The 21,169-nt window shown below is 43.5% G+C and overlaps 1 protein-coding gene across 1 annotated transcript in view; it reads right to left on the bottom strand.

Annotated features, from left to right (window-relative positions):
• cacna1db (calcium channel, voltage-dependent, L type, alpha 1D subunit, b) overlaps positions 1-18,080 on the bottom strand; it is an 85,313-nt gene extending 67,233 nt beyond the window's left edge. The window contains exons 1-6 of the mRNA XM_079492503.1: positions 17,974-18,080; positions 16,314-16,453; positions 15,564-15,716; positions 12,114-12,310; positions 11,387-11,490; positions 10,873-11,042 (exon numbers count right to left, since the gene is read on the bottom strand). Of these exons, the coding sequence (XP_079348629.1) occupies positions 10,873-11,042; positions 11,387-11,490; positions 12,114-12,310; positions 15,564-15,716; positions 16,314-16,453; positions 17,974-18,065 (856 nt within the window). The 5' untranslated portion in view covers positions 18,066-18,080. The remainder of the gene's footprint in view (positions 1-10,872; positions 11,043-11,386; positions 11,491-12,113; positions 12,311-15,563; positions 15,717-16,313; positions 16,454-17,973) is intronic.
• Positions 18,081-21,169: the final 3,089 nt, after the last annotated feature.

The following is a 21,169-nucleotide window of genomic DNA, read 5'->3' on the forward strand; positions in this document are numbered from 1 at the left end:
AGATCAGACATCCCAAACATCCAAAACAAAACATGATAGTTTGTTTTTGTTGACCTAAAATAAAACTATAACCCATTTTGGGCAGGAACCTTGGTGTTTGAAGCATTATGTTACACTTCAGCTATTGAAAAATAGCAGATCTACAAGCTCATAGCGAGGTCTGCTATTTTTGAAAAATGGCGAAAATGTGTCTTAGTATAATTTTTTTTAAGGGAGCCTGGATAGGCCTGCGTGATGACACCAACAGTTGGAGATGGTCACTGGCAGGTGAACGCTTTTACAGAGACGCAGAGCAACAGAAGTTCAGGAAATGGGCTTCTGGAGAACCAAACAACATGGATGGAATAGAGCTTTGTACAGTCATGATTGCTAATGGTGAATGGAGTGATTACCCCTGTTCAACACGTTTCTTTGCAGTCTGCTTCAAGGATATAGGTGAGGTTTTTGTGCGCGCACGTGTGTGTGTGTGTGTGTGTCACTGTCTCAGATACACAGTCTAAAAAATGTATATGATAGTTGCGGTTTTTCCAACATTTCCGTTGTTTATAGCCCTACAGAGAGAGAGAGAGAGAGAGAGAGAGAGAGAGAGAGAGAGAGAGAGAGAGAGAGTAAGGGAAAGGGTTTAGGCTATAGACAGTTTAGACAGGAGCGAACCCATGCACCAGGTAATACAGGCTAGATTTAGCTCAGCTCGTAACGAATTGGACAATGAATCTTTTTCTTCTCATATATGAGAGAATATTCAACGATTAAGTGGATAGATACAATGGCCTACAATATTACCAGTAAGGCGCCTAAGGGCGAGAAGCACGGTCGCGTGCACGCATCCGCCTCGTTGACGGCAGACTGCTGGGCGAGCGCTGGCGCTTTGGCATGGGGAGTCAGATCAACATATGGAATGAATTCTGTCATATACAGTAAGGAGCATGTCTTGAATATACAGGGTTTGATGAGGTCAGATCAACATATGGAATGTCAGAACAGGTCAGCTCCATATATGGAGATCTAAGGGTGGTAGCGGGGACATTCTCTTGAGTGTACAGGGTTTGATGAGGGCCGGGCCTTAATTTTCGGGCCTGTTGAGAACTTCGCCGGCTGCTGGGCTGCACTAATACATTTGGGGCAGGCCCGTCTAGATTTGTGGATATGTGTCAGAACAGGTTCTGACACATATCCATATATGGAGATCTAAGGGTTTGAGGTCAGATGTAGAGTTGCTGGCCAATATTGATGACATCAGGGATCTCCATATATGGGCTTAATTGCGACAGCAGGTCGCATTTACTATGACAGACCTGATGTCACGTGATGTCACGAGACCTTATATGGGGGCGTTCCCATGTGTGGGGATATTGAGTGACTGACGGGAAATGTACGATTTCATAGTAAATGCGACCTGCGGTCGCAACAAGGCAACAAAAAATGTACATGAGTATATAGCGAGGGGATTAGATGTACTGTAGCTGTGCATAATTGATAAGATAAGCAACACATTGAACACGAGCTCAGATGATTCCAGAAGGAGATGTGACAGGAGAGGAGCAGAGAGGGAGGGAGAGAAACAGAATTGGGAGAAGGTACCAGAATGCTTTCCATGTTTTGCATGTTCATCAATTTCCTTCTTCACATTGCCGCCGCAACGCAAAGTAGAGTTGAGCCGTCCGAAGGGCAGCGAAATTCTAGTTATTAACAACAGCAATTTGCTGACCTTTCATACCAATTTGAAGCCTGGTACTCTAGACCAACTTCCCAGGTCACTAGATCAGTGGTTCTTGAAGTGGGTGCAGTGGCACTCTAGGGTGCCGTGATGCAAATCCAGGGATGCCACAGAATACTTTGATATTTGGAATTCATCAATATGACATCCTCTTCTGAAGAACAGTCAAGTGACCATTATTCTAGTGAAGTAGATCTAAATCAAATGTAATGCAAAATACTAATGAATGTGTCCCTGCTCTGCAGTATGTACCACTGACACCAAGGCTGACATGGTCTTCTTAGTGGATGGCTCTGGGAGCGTCGGCGCAGATAACTTCCAGAAGGTTCGGCAGTTCATCCACAGCTTCATTGACAGCCTGGATATTGGTTCAGACAAAGTACGTGTTGGCCTGGCACAATACAGTACCGCGCCACAGCAGGAGTTCCTGCTGAAGGATCACACAGACAAAATATCTCTACTCCAGCAGGTGGACAGACTCCCCTACCAAGGGGGAGGCACCTATACAGGTAAGGGCATTACTTTCCTCCAGACTCATTACTTCACAAAGGAGGCCGGAAGCCGTGCTGATGAGCAGGTACCTCAGATCGCTGTGGTGATCACAGATGGCAAGTCATCAGATGACGTTGTGGGGCCGTCCCAACTCCTGAGGCAACAGGGAGTCATTGTGTTTGCCATCGGAGTGGGATCCTTTAGTGAGACTGAACTCAAGTCCATCGCCAACCAGCCTCATGAACAGTTTATTTTCAAAATTGATAGCTTCCAGGCTCTACAGAGCATGACTGAAGGTCTGCTGTCGACAGTGTGTGCCTCTGTTTCTGCATTGGCAACCTGTGAGAAACAGGCCGACCTAGTCCTATTGATTGATCAGTCGAGAAGTATTGACCCAGACGATTACACAGTCATGAAGAAGTTCATGACAGGCCTGGTAGCCAGCTTCAACGTCAGCGAGGAGTTTGTCCGGGTAGGAGTTGCTCAGTTCAGCAGCTCTCCTCGGAAGGAGTTTTATCTCAACGAGTTCTACGACAAAGCGACATTGAACAGCCAGATCCTTGCCATGAGCCAACTGGGAGACGGCCGAAACGTTGGACGCGCTCTAGCATTCATTCAGGACTACTTTCAAGCATCACAAGGCGGTCGCAAGTCACAGGGCATTTCCCAGACCCTGGTGCTGGTCACGGATGGCCGCTCACAGGATGGTGTGGAGGACGCGGCCGCAGACCTCCGAGCTCAAGGAATAGAGGTGTTTGCCATCGGCGTGGGAGATCCGGATGACCTGGCGGCGCTGCTGAATATCACTGGCAGCTCTGAGCGCTTATTCACAGTGCACACTTTCAGCTCCTTGGCCAGCATCAAGCAGCAGGTGGTTAATACCATCTGTAATTCTACACACTTCCAAGGCCGACCTAGTAAGGGTTTCTTTTTCTTCTCAACCTTGTTTTATATTATGTCTTAATATCATTTAGACATAGTATGGCGTCTCGGTCAGGGACCGCGCTACATTTTTCATTTAAAGCTGCTAAAAGCAATAATATGTAAAAATTTGAATGACCTTTTTTACAGCCAGCAATGAGTAAAACGCTCCCAACAATGGGCCTCATGCACCAACCGTTCTTAAGAAGTTCTTAAGAGGAAATTTGTTCTTAGACCCACTTAGGAAGTTTTTAAGAAGGTTTTGGGATCCCTCAATCTTTTCTTAGCTGTGATTTGTTCGTAGGTAAGAACAGAATCTACGCACACTGTGGAGCACTCTTAGGGTGCCTTTTTCGTTCTTAAGTGCAATCTGAAAACATAAAGGGAAAACAGCGCCATCTGCATGATGCTCAAAGTTTGGTCTGAGGACCTCAAGGGGTCCTTGAGGAAGTTCCAGGGAGTCCACAGCAAAATATGGAATATTCTACCACTTTAATCCCATTTTATACTTTGAAAATAGCCAATATACAAGCTCACAAACGCGTCCCATTACTGCCCATTTTGAGCTTGTAGATCGGCTATTTTCAAAACATTTTGATAAATCTTCAAAACATTACCCTAGCAGAAAATATTTTCATATGGGGGTCTGCAGAATGCATGTCAATTTGGGGGTCCTTGACATGAAAATGTTTGAGAACCACTGGTTTAGAGTTCACAACCCAACCCAAACAAACGCACCATACCCACCACATAACCCCCCCCCCCCCCCCCACTTATTGGCGCATGAGGCCCAATGTTTTGTCTCTGTGACACATCTAGAGGCCACAATCTGCATTCAAAGATGTTCGTAGAAGCTTTGTCATTGGTCGGGAAAAAAACCCAGTCGAAATGACTAACCAATCAGGTAGTCATTGCTGGCTGTCTAAATACCAAAAACGAAAAAAAAAAAAAGGTCATTAAAATTTTGACATATTATCGCTTATAGCAGCTTTAAGCCTTTATTTATTTATTATAATTATTGCAGATTAAGCCATCTGATCATCCCATGTTCTAATTCATTCTGTGTACAGGAAGGAACTGACTGTGATATATTTCTTTCAGAGCCAACAGGGAAATATACCCTCATTGAGGAGTTGCTAACATGGGACGAGGCTCAGCGGTACTGCAGGGAGAACTACACAGACTTGGCCAGTGTGAGGAACCAGACCGAGCACGAGGAGATACAGAACATCAAGGGCCTATCCTACGCCTGGATAGGCCTGTTTCGAGACTCCTGGAAGTGGTCCGACGGGAGCAGCTACTCCTTCAGGGACTGGAATACAGGGGAACCAAACGGTGCCACGGAGAACTGCGCTTCCCTGGAGTTTGGCTCCGGGTCCAAATGGGCAGACTGGGATTGTGAACGGATAAGTGCTTTTATCTGCTATGGTGAGAGATGAACCCGCGGTTGCATTGGTTATAAAGTGCTGCATTTACATTAGTGGTCGTAAAACCTAGAAGTGAGTTCGTAGTGGGTTCCCTTGCCAGATAGAAGTCTATGAGCGTTTCAGTTTGTTCTATGACATAAATTGCATCCGTTAATATATCAAATTATGCACAGTTATGTGCTTTAAAGAAAATGATATAAACATAATAAATACATTAGATTACATCTGTTAAAGGCATGGCAACAGATCATTTTAAATGCTGTCTATTCAAATATTGTAGGAAAAAACTGTACTTATGTTATAATTTGACATTCTCATAACAATACTATCTATTTTATCAATGTTGGGAAAAGGGGTTTGAAGTTGAACAGCTAAATTCTGAGAGTCATTTTAATGTACAGCAGAAACGTACTCAGAACAGGCTATTCAGCCATGTGATTCTGAATAGGGAGACGCCTTTATTGTTGTTATTTACCTTTGTCGTTGCTGTTGCACATAATAACTCAGCAGATTGTAAGGGAAGAGAGATGGCACACTCCTCCTTTAACGACCAAGTGGATTTGATCCGTAATCAATTAATTCATGAATCATTGCACCCCTAGAGACAACTCAGACAACACCGAAAACTGAGACAACTCTGAGCATGCATACAACTCCAACACCATCGACTGCTGCGATCACTACAACCGCAGGTACCCTATACCGCTAAGTGATTAACCAAAATGACAGTTTCTTCTCTGTGTTTGAAAAAGTAAGACCAATATATCAATTACATTTTTGTATAAACACTGATATGCAACTATTAGTCTTTAAGCTTTGTGAGCGGCAGGGCTCCAAGACTTTGGTCCCAAACTATCATGTTGAAAATCACTCACTGCGTCATAGAATGCATTTGTGCATACAACATCGCTGAAAGGTCACATGATTTTTTTTATAATTGTTTTATATAGAAGTGTATATTTGTCGGTCTCTAAATGTTCTGATGAATTGAAAATGGTGAACACGGTTTCCTCCGCCATCGGTGTATGCATGGTGTGTGAATGGGTGAATGTACTCTAATGCACAATCTATGTAAAGCGCTTTGGATATATATAAATGCACCATTTACAATGGGTGCTTGGATTGCACCCCATTCATCTAGGCCCTAGACATCTCATTAAGTTACCTTTGTGGCCCTCACCCCAAAACAAGTTTGACCCACCTGGTCTAGGGGTTCTACTCCTCTGCAGTGTATCCGTCTTGGCTTGGTGTTCAACTAACACAACTGGCCAGCCCACAGAAAGTCGCATTTTGACCAATCAAGCCCTAAACCTAAAATGAGTTTTACAACCCTCTAGGAGGAGAGACAGACAGGCAGACAGGCAGACTGACAAACATACAGACAGACGGGCAGAGACAGAAAGAGACAACCACGGTCTTGAGAGAAAAGAAAACATCCCTGGCAAACCTGGCTTAAAATATCTCTGTGATAGAACGAATTTCCTCCTTGAGGAGTCATGCCCCGATCTATATGGTTAGTTTGTTAATACAATATAACTAACACAACTGCGGTGAGAGGTAATAATACATTCGAATAATAATACATTTTATTTGTAACACACTTTATATTTGACACAACGCTACAGAAGGTGGTCCCCTTGCTCTTCTGTTGAAACATTTAGATCCTGTTGTCAACAAGGGCCATTACTGGTCGACAAACGAAAGGGTCCAAAGTTTTGTGCCGTATAATAATATAGTGTGAAATGAGAGAGAAACTGACAGTGAATATTTGTTTTCAAAGTTCCAGTGAAGAAACAAGTGGTGCGAATAAAACTGACCAAAGCAGACTCCTCCCTGGATCTGAACAACATTGAAGTACAGGAGGCCATTTTGGAACAGGTATAAGTAATACATATCTATTCAAACACAAGGCAAACTAAAGTCAAATTGAATCAATGAATTGTGTTTTCGTGTACTCTATACGTACCACTACCTCCTTTGCCAACCATTTTTACGTTGATTTACGTTTATTTTTCCTTATTTTCAGTTTTCTGAGCTCAATTGCACCCAAAAAAAATAGAACTTTTAACATTCAGTAGATTTTCTTTGGTCTGGGGTTTTCTGGCTCAAACTAGTGCTCTGATATTCCTGTGGAGTGTGATACTGCATGACAATAGGATTTGCCAGCAGATGTCACTGTTTTCACAGTTTTGCCTGTTTTCATTGCAGCTCAAAAGGTTTCGCAGACACAGAGAAAATCTCAGACCACAGAATGAATGTTCAAAGTTCAGGTTGTTTGGGTGTAATTGAGGTCATAAAACCTAAAAAAACCCCGAAATGAAACAGACAAAGAAATGACCAGCGGATTCTGCTCAGGAGAGTATTTCTGATTTCTGTCCCTCAGTTCAAACAGAGCCTGAAGGAACAGGGCCAACCATCAGACATCAAGCTGAGGTGGGTGAAGCAGCCTGATGGGAACGTCTTCCGCAAAGAAGACAAGAAGAAGAGGCAGAAGAAGAAAAGGGAGAGAAAGCCTGTTCTAACAAAGAGGGAACTTTAATGAGGGTCAGTGAGTCTGTCCAGTATAGCAGAAAGGTCACCAGGTCCATCCCCTCAATAGCAAGTGTGTTCATAATCATCCTCATGTCCTAATGCACTTAAATCACTCTGGACATCAGCATCAGCTGAATCTCGTATAAAGTAAATTATTCTGGCCCGGCTGGCGGAGCGGTCCGGGCACCTAGGCTACAACGTTCGTCTCCTCGGTGTCTCCTGTGTCTTCTGTGTGTCGCACGGCTCGCAATGCATTTTCAATGGGAGTCACATGGTTTGACGAGACAAGCTTGCTCCCTGGCTGTCTTCTGCCCCCCCCCCCCCCCCCCCCCCCCCCCCCATGGAACAAGGGGGAGATGTGGATGAGGAGGTGAAGGGAGAGATGTGGATGAGGTGAAGGGAGAGATGTGGAGGAGGAGGTGAAGGGAGAGATGTGGATGAGGTGAAGGGAGAGATGTGGAGGAGGAGGTGAAGGGAGAGATGTGGATGAGGTGAAGGGAGAGATGTGGATGAGGTGAAGGGAGAGATGTGGAGGAGGAGGTGAAGGGAGAGATGTGGATGAGGTGAAGGGAGAGATGTGGAGGAGGAGGTGAAGGGAGAGATGTGGATGAGGTGAAGGGAGAGATGTGGAGGAGGAGGTGAAGGGAGAGATGTGGATGAGGTGAAGGGAGAGATGTGGATGAGGTGAAGGGAGAGATGTGGAGGAGGAGGTGAAGGGAGAGATGTGGATGAGGTGAAGGGAGAGATGTGGAGGAGGAGGTGAAGGGAGAGATGTGGAGGAGGAGGTGAAGGGAGAGATGTGGAGGAGGAGGTGAAGGGAGAGATGTGGAGGAGGTGAAGGGAGAGATGTGGAGGAGGAGGTGAAGGGAGAGATGTGGAGGAGGTAGTGAAGTTCAGACGGAGGTAGAAACGGACAGTGCTTACATAAAGAGGATTTGGATTACTGCCCCGTAATTCCATATTAGTCATATGACTCATGATGCTTCAAGTCTGGGCAGATGGGAAGCCTGGGTGTAACGGCGTGTATACACGTGCGCATGTGTTAGTACAGTACATGTGTAATTGAGTATATGTTCTCTCTATCAGGGATCAGGGGCCCTTAGCTGAGAGAGAGAGAGAGAGATGACGCAGGGACCCCCACTACATATTTTATAAAAATTAAACCTTTTATTGATTTCACAAATTCATAGAATATAGATTTCAAGGCTTCAAGAATGCCTTTTCATTCATTATTGCCAATTATTACAAAACACAAATGTTGTCCTCTTTGGTTAGACATTATTGAACTGTGTTTGAATATTGTATCCCATGATGTTTATAAGGGTGTGTTGCATGATTATGTTTTCTCTGTTTATTTTATTGTACTACGTTTATTCTTAAGAGTTTAACAATGATTTAATAAAGGATTTTAGTTTGTAATCAGAGTGCCTTGTTTCTCTTCCCGACTGACAACCACCACCATCACCATGGACTCATGGAGTCCTGATGCATTTTTATTATTCTTATATTACTTTGCCACTGCACATCATCATCACCACTGTTTTGGACAGTGCGCAGCCCTCCCAATATTGTCCTTCAATCAAAGCACTGTCTTGGCTTTCATGATTTGTAAATGTTATTGCCCAGTTCAGGTGCAGAGAAATATGGTTCTGAAAGCTATTAAAGCTATTTAGCTATCAACACTGTGACTCTGGCTTGCCCGGTCGCTCCAACACACACAATTGGATGTGTTCACATTTTGGGAAGACGGATGAGGAGGACGAACTCTGTGGCTGACTCCTACAGGTTAGTTACAATGCTAAGGAATTCTCCCACGTGTGCTGCTGAGTGCTGACCCCTACTGGTATGGTCTTGGGGAGCATGTAAGGCAGTGGTTCCCAAACTTCTTCATGTCAAGGACCCCCAAATTGACACTAATTAGCCTGTGGACCCCCATTTGAAAAGATATGCCAGGAACCCCCATAAGAGAAGATTGTTGGCTCTAGCAGTGATTCTCAACCCGTATCATTTCAAGGACCCTCAGTTTGACATTTAGTCTAGGGGGGGGGGGGGGGGGGGGGAACAGCGCCCTCTCTTCCTTTGAGTCAACAGTCTGTCTCGAGAGACTATAGCGATCCTTGCACAGACTCGCCAGCCGCTTCTTTACACCTCGTCCGCACTGCCAGCGATGCGAGCAAGCGAATATCACCGCCGGAACGCTGGCTCCTTGCCTGTGCCTGTTGCACCTGAACATTTCACTGGGAGCAGTGTTGTTTTTGGCAGCACATTTCGTTTAGTCATAGTCTTTGGAATGAAACTTCATTTAGTTTTAGTCATATTTTTGTCACCTGGAATGTTTTAGTGTTAGTCTAGTTTTAGTCGACTAAATGCCATAAGATTTTAGTCGACTGAATCTGCAGTTCATTTAGTCGACTAAAATGTATTTTGGCGGGCCTTGATGCCGTCGAAATGGCTCATTTTACACTCAAAGCGTGACGCGTTGTGAGCTTGTAGATCTGCTATTTTCAGCATGCAACCAAGTGCAAAATGACTTATACTGAATCTAGTCCCTTCCTAACATTTTAGTCTAGTTTCTATCTGAAATTGTCAATACAGTCATAGCTTATAGTTTTCATTTAGTTTCCATTTAGTTTGTCAGTGAAAAAAGGTAGTCGACAAACATTTTTCGTCTTAGTTTTAGTCAACAAAAACAACACTGACTGGGAGGTTGTAATTGTAACACATGTCCTCGACATGCTATCCTTCCTAGTTCCGCCTCCTGCTAAACAGGTGCCTCAACTAAATTGGGAAAGAAAATGGGGGGAAAAAAAGGGGTGGAAAAAGCTGCTTGGATTTCAGTTCTGGAAAACAGCTCGTCTGGAGACAGAAGCTGTGGTTTGTGACCATTCTCCTCATTTCATTTTGTGTCAAATAGTGACTGTTCTATTCATTTTAGTTCCATGGGTTATAGTGGACACTGTTCCCACAGCAACAACTAGTCTCCTCAACATCAGCACCAGAGATCACACATACATGAAGTACATAAACTAGACACACGCACCCACACACCTGCGCTGGGTGCACCCGCCCCCGCTCATGCACACAGAATTAGTATTCATCGTCTCACATGCGCGCGCCACACACACACACACACACACACACACACACACACACACACACACACACACACACACACACACACACACACACACACACACACACACACACACACACACACACACACACACACACACACACACACACACACACACACGTGTTTACCTCTGTGTTGTCATGGTGACACAGACAAGGCTACAGCACATCGTTTAGAAAAAGTCTTTTACATAATAAGAATGCTAGTCAGGCTCAAGTATTCATCTTAGACACTACGGCATAGGCGCAATACAACTGAGAAATACTGTGTGTAGATAGTAGATAATCCTATTGTTATGATGAATTGCATTTTTCTAGCGCTTTTCCAAGTACTCAAAGCACGTTACAATGGTTCATTCATTCATACATTGCGGTGAACAGTCGACACCAGCATCCTCACTTGCCACATTCACACACCAATGGCAGCGAAATCGACTCATTGGAGGCCATGATAAATAAAGTGTCTTGCCCAAGGACACTGCGACATGTGGACAGGAGGAACCAAGCAACTGTTATAGCCCCCCACTCACTGCCACACACCTTCATCCGCAAGAGAAGAGAAGAAAGAGAAGAGAAGAGAAGAGAAGAGAAGAGAAGAGAAGAGAAGAGAAGAGAAGAGAAGAGAAGAGAAGAGAAGAGAAGAGAACTCACGGCTCCGTTTGCCTTCCTCGTCTCCCTCCTCTTCATTCTCAGGGTCGATGTCTTCGGCCTGGGTGATCCAGTCCAGGTATCCCTTCAGGTCCTCCTCCAGCTGCTGTTTCTCACGTAGTTTCTGGAAGTCCCCGCGGGCCTTGGCCTTCTCTCGCTCTTTGGAGAATTCTCTGGAATGTACAACATGGAGCTAAAAGTATGTCCAGAGGTTTCGTTGTGCTAAACCTACAGAGCAAAATTGGTTTACCTGTGTTATTTATTTTTTATTTATACATGTGAAATCATATTGAGATACAATATCTCTTTTACGAGGGAGCCCTGTTTAGGGTATAGCAGCAGCAGTACAAAAAGTTGCAACTTACATAACATGAACAAATATTTACATTAACAGAAACCTTTATAAGCACACTTTAGGAATTCTACACACACAAACACAAACTCTCACACACAAACTATCACACACAAACGCGCACGCACGCACGCACGCATGCACGCACGCACGCACGTCCCTTACCCGCTCAGGACACCCAACACCAAGTTGAGAACGAAGAAGGATCCAAAGATGACCAGACTGACAAAGTACACCCAGGGCAGCTCAAGGCCCATTGCATCGTTCATCTAAACAAAAAAAGATGAGAAGTTGGGAGAATTGGTACACATTATGTCTGTCTGTAGTCATGTGATAAATCTGTCAGATGTTTCGGATTCTATTCCGATTCACTACGATTGCCTTTCAAAGTTTGCTGGAGGGGCCTGTTATGTACGACATGCTACAAGCACCACTGGACCAATCGGCAGGTAACTTTGCACACACACTCCCAGTAGGCCAAGAACAGATTTTTTGTGTAACACATTTTGTGTTACTACTCCAACAGATTTTGGCCTGGCAGAGACCTGTGCTCTGTGGAGCACACCTTTCTATTAGTATTATTTTTAGTTTGAGCTTTAAAGCTCAAGGGTGCTCTAAAATTAAAGGAGAGAATTTTATTTTATTTTATTTCTTTTTTCACCACTATACTTGTGGAGTGACTCCTTCCATCACCTCTTACCACTTGAATAACTTTATTAGCAATAAGCATAGTCTCACCATGGCAACACATGAATGCGAGTAGAAGAAAGACAGAGAGGGACAAAGAGGTGCAGACAGATATTGAGAGTCAGATATTAAGAGACTGTGCGGGAACGAGAGAGAGAGGAGGATTTTGATGTGTTGAAGGTGAGGTTTATAGGTACTACAATACCCAGTAGAGAACATCGGTCCAGCCCTCCATGGTGATGCACTGAAACACGGTGAGCATGGCGAACAGGAAGTTGTCAAAGTTGGTGATGCCATTGTTGGGGCCGTGCCAGCCCTCGCGGCACATGGTGCCGTTGGTCAGACACTGGCGACCGTGACCGGACACGGCGCACGGTATGGGCTCCTCCTCCGCCAGGATACCTGGAGATGGAGAGAGGGAGAGAGTGTACTGCAAGGGGTGCCCAAAAGGTAGATCGTGATCTCCTCGGTAGAATACAAAGGCTGTGCATGTATAGACCACATGACATGCCCCTCGTTGCTCCATTTTTTTGTTTCTTTTTTTTTCTTTTGCATAAATCAGTGCTATTGAACACCCTTTACCACCCTTTAACACCCTATTCCAAAGCCCCCTCAGGTACACTTCTTAAAGGACCACTTCACCACTTTTCAACTTCTCTTCCTATAATTGGTCCTAACTAATGTTCATGATAAAATACCACAATTTTTTTCTACTCAGTCTGTGTCTCATAGGAAGGCTGTGGGCAGTTCAGAAACCCGTCCACCGGTGACATCATCGATGGTGAATCCAAGCTGATAGAAACGGCAGGCTTTCTTTTCCTGAAAAGTTGCAATGCAAAAGTTGAAGCCATCGTTCTCACGATAATAAAAATCTAAATATATTTTGAAACAAATCTTGTTTAAAAACAAATCTGCCTAATGATGATGTCACTGGTGGACGGGTGTCCGAACTGCCCAAAGCCCTCCTATGAGACACAGACTGAGTAGGAAAAAATGGTGGTGTTTTATCATGAACATTAGTGAGGACCAATTATATGAAGAGATGTTGAAAAGTGGTGAAGTGGTCCTTTAACTATTTTCAGCAATGAGAATACATTTTTGGCCATATGGAAACATTCCCGCAAATACAGCATGTTGATCCTAGGGGAAGTATGAAAGAGAAGAGGTCACATTGCAGGGCTCAATTAGTTGAAGTATGTCATGGTGCAACATAGATGACGTAGTGTACTGTAGATCTTCTAGACTAGAGAAGTAGTTATCAACCTTTGTAATGTCATTGACAGTTGCAGTTTGATATGCATTAGGCAACGCTGACCACCATCTGATACAATTATGATCTCAAACCCAATCTGCACTGTACAATACATAGTTTAAAGTCACTATTATGTCACGGTCACGTTAACCCAATGACAGAATGTATAAGAATGACTATATAGATCATAGGTTTCACTCTCTCCACCGTTATCTCTAAAACCTACTGTACAGTATAGGCAGTTGTAGAATTATGTGCTAAATCCAATATAAAATGGTAAATGGTAAATGGTGCATTTATATAGCGCCTTTATCCAAGGCGCTTTACATAGATTGTGCATTACATTCACCCATTCATACACCGATTGCGGCGGAAGCCATGCAAGGTACCAACCAGCACATCGGGAGCAATTTGGGGTTCAGTGTCTTGCCCAAGGACACTTCGACATGTAGACAGGAGGACCTGGGATTCGAACCGCCGACCCACGGATCATTGGACGACCTGCTCTACCTCCTGAGCCACAGTCGCCCCAATATACTGTACGTGTAACAATATCTATTCTTTTTCTGGTCCCTGGCACAAACTATTCAAATGGGGGTCTGCGGACTAATGGATATCGGGTTCGATGGGTCCTTGGTTTGGACTTTTGAAAATGTTTTATAAATATCTGATTTCATAGTGTGAACTAAACACTGAGAGGTTTGACGAAGAGTTAAGTGTGCTCTGTTTATATGTGTTGCTAAGCAACTCCTAGCAAATAGAAAATAACAGGCAACTCTCACTAATAATAGACTAAAAGGAAAGAATACACTCACACATACTTGACAGACAATAAATAGCCTCACACTCAAACACACACACCTTTTCTGTAAAGCCCAGAGTTCTTGCCCTTGCACAATACGCATCACATTCATAAACCAACATGCATATGTTTACATTTATGAAATCCTCTTGATATCGGCATTTAAATGACTTAACGTAAACCTTCATTTAAAGCACACACACACAAAGGGACCACAAAACCCTCATGTAATCCTTCATCTATTGCTACTGCATGATGCTGGCATGAAATCCACTCCTATTATCTCTCTCTCTCTCACACACACACACACACACACACACACACACACACACACACACACACACACACACACACACACACACACACACACACACACACACACACACACACACACACACACACACACACACACACACACACACACACACACACACACACACACACACACACACACACACACACACACACACACACACACACACACACACACACACGTAAATGTGCTAAGTGGCATTCTCAGGGCAAACAGAGCTAAAGCAAGCGAAGGATTACACGGACTGTACCATGACCTCTGCATTCAACACTTGCCCTTACATATACATTACATACACAAACAGAACAGGAGAGAGAGAGAGAGAGAGAGAAGTGAGACAAAATGTAAGAATAAATGTACGTGTGTGTGTGCGTGCGTGTGCGTGCGTGTGTGGCTGTGTGCAGCACATGAGTGGTAGTAATCGTTGACAAGTATTTAATCCGTTCATTGTGTTCGTCCATTCATCCATGTATGTACCCATCCATCTTTATTCCGGGGGACTAGTAGCAACATGTTGCTTAATTATAAGAACTGAAAGGTTATATCCCATCGTTCTCCTTTCCGCCATCCTTCTCGAGGGTTCATGTTGCATGTACGACACACAGTGGCGGAAAGGTCAGCCATCTAGATATTAGTCATTCAATCACAGAGTTAATGCCACCATCTGCCGCCCTGTTGTCCCACTTTGCTCTCTGCAATCACTGCCTCCATTCACATTCATCATCGTTGTCCGCGCATTTATTTTCATTTTAATTTGTTTTCTTTTTGTTTGTTTGTTTGTTTTAGGGTTCATGTGGGGCTTTAGGGGTTTTCTAGGGTTTATGTGGTTAAGTAAACACTGCAATTGATATTAACCCATTTTTAGTGTTTTAAGCATTATGTTATACTCTAGCTATTGAAAAATAGCAGATCTACAAAAATAGCAGATCTACAAGCTCATAGGGTGGCACTGAGTGCCGTGCTACGAGCTTGTAGATCTGCTATTTTTGAAAAATCAAGAAAATGTGGTGCAAATTTCAAATATATATTCTTTCAGAGCGAACATTTTTAACTCAAATCTTTGTTTCTGGGAGGTCCCTGGAACAACATATTTTCAGATGGGGGTCGGAGGCCAATTACAATCTTGGGGGTCCTTGACATGAAAATGTTTGAGAACGACTGACAGAAACAGAAGATGATTTTTAGAATCGTCCTCAGGTCTGAATGGGTTAAACTAAAAGCTAAGACCCACAGGGACCCCCAGCTGGCATTATGATCAATTCCCAGGGAGGATTTCATGGCGTCCAACCTGTAGCAAGGATGTAACATGTGGCGTGCATCTTGCCGATGAAGAGCTCCAGGCCGATGATGGCATAGATGATAATGACGAAGAGAACCAGCAAGGCGATGTGCAGCAGAGGAACCATGGCTTTGATGATGGAGTTTAGCACCACCTGGAGACCTGGGGGGAGAGAGAGAGAGGCACGCACGCACGCACGCACGCACGCACGCACGCACGCACGCACGCACGCACACACACACACAAGTTGCGGTGTTAGACACACACTAGTCTCACACTAGACAGACTGTACTCATTGGACACACACAATACATGTGCAGTGCACATGTATTGTGTGTGTCCAATGAGTACAGTATGCATTACATACAGTGACATTAAAATATTTCAAAAAGTTAGAAATAGGGATGTCCCGATCACGTTTTTTTTCCTCCCGGTCCGATTCGATCATTTGATTTTGAGCATCTGCCGAAACCGATCCGATATTTATATTTTATAGAACACGTTTATGCCACATCACAATAGTACAATATCCCAAATCACAGACAATATCCAGTCTAATATCATGATATGGATATAATATTAGGGATAATACTATAGGGATGTCCCGATCACTTTTTTTGGCTCCCGATCAGATTCCGATCATTTTTAAATGACGTGATCGGCCCGATTTCCGATCACCCGATCCGATCGGGACAACCCTAGTAATAAACATATGTGAAGATAGCAGAGGAGGTAGTGCATATTTTTGGTAGCACTCACTGGGCACTCCTGACACAAGGCGAAGTGGTCGCAGCACACGGAAGGCTCGCAGGGCTTTGACGTCAAAACCGCCCGGTTTACCTCCCAACTGACCCGAGTCAGCAGGTTTGGTCACCAACTCCAGCACCACACTGAACAACCTGACGACGGGGAGAGAGAGAGAGCAAGGGAGTGAGGTGGAGAGAGGGAGGATAGAAACATCACTGATAATTATGAAAGAGAATCTATTTTTCTCAAAATGTCTAAGTATACATATATTAATATAGTACAGTTTGTATTTTGTACTACAACTCCTGCTCATCATCAGCACTGGAACACCACACTTTTCTGTCATGCTTTCATTCAGCTTTCTTTTCTCTTTACGGGAAATTCCACTACCACTACAAGCTAACAAGTATTGTTCAGGACAACTCATTGTCAGGACAACTCATGAATGGATGAAATATAGATTTTCATTGAATATAAAATGAGCAATATATTTATTATGGTTTGGCGATGAATTGGATCTGCTTTTTAGGTACTCTGATCAAGCGCATCAGTCGCAACCATATAGGGACTCCGAATCCCCCATACCTAAACAGCAGATCCAAAACGACAGGTGGTAGCTGGGGTGGAGGAGGGTGAGCAGCAAACATTTAAGCAGACAACAGCGCAGCAGTATCAGTGTGTGCAGCAGCAAACACGCAAGCAGGATGAGCAGTGCAATCTTCCAGTTTAAATAGCCGGTATGGGCCTGGGCCATGGCTCAGCGGTCCAGGCACCTTGGCTGGTAATCCAGTCTGGCAGTGTGCCGCGGGCTCGACTCCCGATCCCGATGGCCTTTACTGCATGTCACCCCCCCATCTCTCTCCCCATTTCCTGTCAGCCTACTGTCTGTCCCTCCATAAAAAAATATAAAATAAAGGCGAAAGCCACAAAAAACATTACAAATAAAAAATAAATAGCCGGTATGAAAATGGAATGAGTGTGTGATTGGATGAAGTGAATCATGTGATGAACGGCCTTCGTACATGTCTGTGACAGGCGAGACGCTCATTTAGCTTGTAGATTAGGGGCTATATCTTGCGCCACCCCTTAACCCTTATCCCTAAACTTATTTGCCTTTTGGACTATTTTAAAGAACCTTTTAAAATACTTCAAATAGCTGATCTACAAGCTCACAACGTGTTGATGTACATCGGCTAGTTGAACTATTTTAAAATGATTTTCAAAATAGTAAAAAAGTTTTAGGGATAAGGGATAAGGGTGGCGCAAGATGGAGCCCTAGTTTTGAATGCCTTGGAAACTACCTATAATGACATACCGGTAATCAAAATAGGGATGCCAGGGTAGAAGTGGTTAGAGTGAGGCGTCATATTCTCTGCCTCCAGAAACAGTATGTGGTTGTGCATCTGTGTTCTTACGCGCACGCGTGCATGTGTGTGTGTGTGTGTTAAATTATACTTTATTGGCCCCGCTGGGGGAAATGTGTGCGCTTTGTCTGTATACATATCACACAAAAAGTAATCTCCTTTTACTGTGTATATTCACCTACAGCGTTTCATGCCTCACCTGCAGTTTACACTAGAGGACAGCTCAGACCAAGTGGCCAACCGTGCGTGCGTGCGTGCGTGCGTGCGTGCGTGCGTGCGTGCACATTATGTGTAACCTGCACACTTACCCCACTATGACGATAACAAAGTCGAGCATGTTCCAGCCGTTTCTCACGTAGGAGTTTTGGTGCATCACCAGGCCATAGGCAATGATCTTCATAAATGTCTCTATGGTGAAAATGATCAGAAAGGCATATTCTACCGTCTCCTGCAGAGATGGACAGGACAGACGAGGGACAGACAGAGAGGAAGAGGGAGGACAGAAAGAAGGATGGAACAAAGGAAGGTTTAGTCAAGTTAAACTATTTATTTATCCAATTGTTTTGCATTTTCAGGTACGAGTGATTTTTTTATTTTTTTATTCGATAATCGATATGGACATCACAGCAGCATAAGATTTGTAACATCACTGTATACTAGGGATGAGACCAGGCACTGTGTTTGTAGCAAAACATATTAATTAACAACTCCTGCCTACTCTTTCTTTTTTCCTTTTCTATTTTTTACAAATACAGAAAAGAAAACACATCCACAAATGCATCTATACACATATACCACATATCAAATCCACAAAGATCCCACCAGCAGTAACACGCCTAAGGGCGAGAAGCGACCTCGCCGCGTGCACGCATCCGCCTTGTTGACGGCAGACTACTGTCAGATCAACATATAGAATTAATTCTGTACTGGCCATATAAGGAGCATGTGTCAGGTCAGACACAGGTCAGAATGTTAGAACACGTCAGCTTCATAATGGAGATCTAAGGGTGGTAGCGGGGACATTCTCTTGAGTGTACAGGTTTTGATAGAGCTCAGGTTTGGGCTTATCAAGCCTTTTATTGAGCATAGTGGCCCATGTTTAAACAAATAAGACAAGAGGCCATTGACAGCCCTATACATCCAAACAGACAAAGTCCTATCTAATTCCAACGTCCAACTCACCAACATTGCAGCTGTACGAAAAGCTTGAGTGTTTGTTTCATACAAATCCACTGTAGACATGTTATGAGCTACTTGGAGTGTTGGAGTTAGGAAGCGCTCACTTTCAGTAAAGCAACGTCCTGCTGCCTCCTGCATTATGTGCAGATTCCAAACAGGGGGTACGCAGAGCCGCTGAGTTATATCCAATGAGCGCTTCCAAACTCCAACACTAAAAAACAATCACACCCGTGTGAACTGAGTGGTGTAATATAGCCCGTCTGACGTAATGAAATCATGTCTGACGTAATGAAATCATACCCGGGTGAACAGGGTGAACATAGCAACCATGCTCATTTTTTCTGCACAGACTAACAAAGCCAGTTGTAGGAGCTCAAAAATCATACCCGGGTGAACAGGGTGAACATAGCAACCATGCTCATTTTTTCTGCACTAACAAAGCCAGTTGTAGGAGTGGTTTACACCACTCAAAAAAATCAAATGTGTAAAAATTCGAAATCTGATGTGACAGAATTTCTTCCATGCCTCTGTCCTATTACCATATCATGTCACATTACATGATAGCTGTTGAATCCTTATTAGCATAGCTGTAGGGGTTTTCTCATCATAGCACATGATATTAAATATAGGTGGCATCATGGACGTACAGTAGGACTAATTTTGGATCATTGAATTGAGTGGTTGGAGTAGATGTTGGAAAAACAACATCATGTTATGTTTATGGATGGCATGACCACTGACCACTGACACAATTAACCCATTTAGGACTGATTATTTTAAAAAAATCTTCTAAATCCTAAAAGTTTTCAGAAAAACCTGTTTCTATGACTAAAAATGATCAGATTAAAATCACACTCATGTGAAGTGAGGAGCGCCTTGTTGCTGCCACATGACGTCATGGGGTCCTGTTCTTTTTGGGGGGGGTCCTACGTCTAGCTTTGAGGGTTTGTGTAAACACAAACATTGGAGACAAAGGTGTGTAAACACAAACATGGAAGACAAAAGTGACATAAATTGTGATTGGCAACGATGCAAATGATGTTACGCATCTCCCACCCGGTTATGCATTACCTGTTTGGTTGTCCAAGTAGTCACTGTACCCAATACCACACAGTATTACCACGGCTGTAAGTGTACCCACAGTTAAGAAGGAATGCCATGACAAGGAATACAGCAAAAGCCATGTTCAGATATATGCCGTCAGGGATCACACTGAAGAAACGTTTGTCCTGATATGTAGAAAATGAATGTGTTGAAAATGAGTTCTTCTCCTATTCTATGATGTTCTAAACTGGTAACGCACCATAAGTCAGAGCGCGGTGGTCACAAGAACATCTTCTATGGAATCACCAGGAATTTATATTCATATCACTGACCAACCGCCTAAGCTAAAGTGCCAATAATCATGATGGTAAAGTACACCCTCTTATGTAATATTGCTTAATTCTAAGCTGCAGTGAGGAAATGCGCTCGTGCACACACACACACACACCACACACACACACACACACACACACACACACACACACACACACACACACACACACACACACACACACACACACACACACACACACACACACACACACACACACACACACGTTAACTTCATATCCAGTGAATATCCTTCAGTTTCCTTTCAAAGCTTATCTAATCTATAAACCCTCAACTGCACCGATTACCATTATATACAGTATGTAAGCCAATAAGCCTTATACATCAAATGGAACCACATCCTATTCAAAACAGAGTCAATTGAACAAGAACCATCAATCCATGTAAACTAATGGTGTTTGGTGTCAAAGTGTGATGTATTGCTGTCCATTAATTTGCTGTCCCAGGTCCTACCAGGGCTTCTGCTATTTTGACTCAATCATGCCTTCGTGTCTGAAGAAAAAATAAATAATGATTGTAGACAACTAGACAACCTAGCTGCTTCCCTTTTTAAATCAAAGCAATTCCATAATAGCCTCATATAAAGCAGTCAATTAGATATTAGGCCTACAGTGCAAAATAAACAAATATATACATTCAAATACAGTGATATATTCATAACTGAAACAGATTGTGAAGAGTCACATTCACAGCCATCTTACGTCATAATCAGGGGATGGGGAAACCTTAGTATGACAGCATGTGTTGCATCAATCCGTCATTTAATGACAGAACGGCAATTTGGATGGTTCTGACTTTACCTACTTTATGCAATATGCAGTGTAACCCATTATATGAGAAAGCAGTGAGTGCAGTTTGAATGGATTCAAATGAACAGATTCAATAACACTCAAGTAGTCAAGTATGAATTAAGATGACTTTACAGAGAGA

The sequence above is a fragment of the Electrona antarctica genome, assembly GCF_951216825.1.
Source record: "Electrona antarctica genome assembly, chromosome: 2".
Classification (NCBI taxonomy): domain Eukaryota; kingdom Metazoa; phylum Chordata; class Actinopteri; order Myctophiformes; family Myctophidae; genus Electrona; species Electrona antarctica.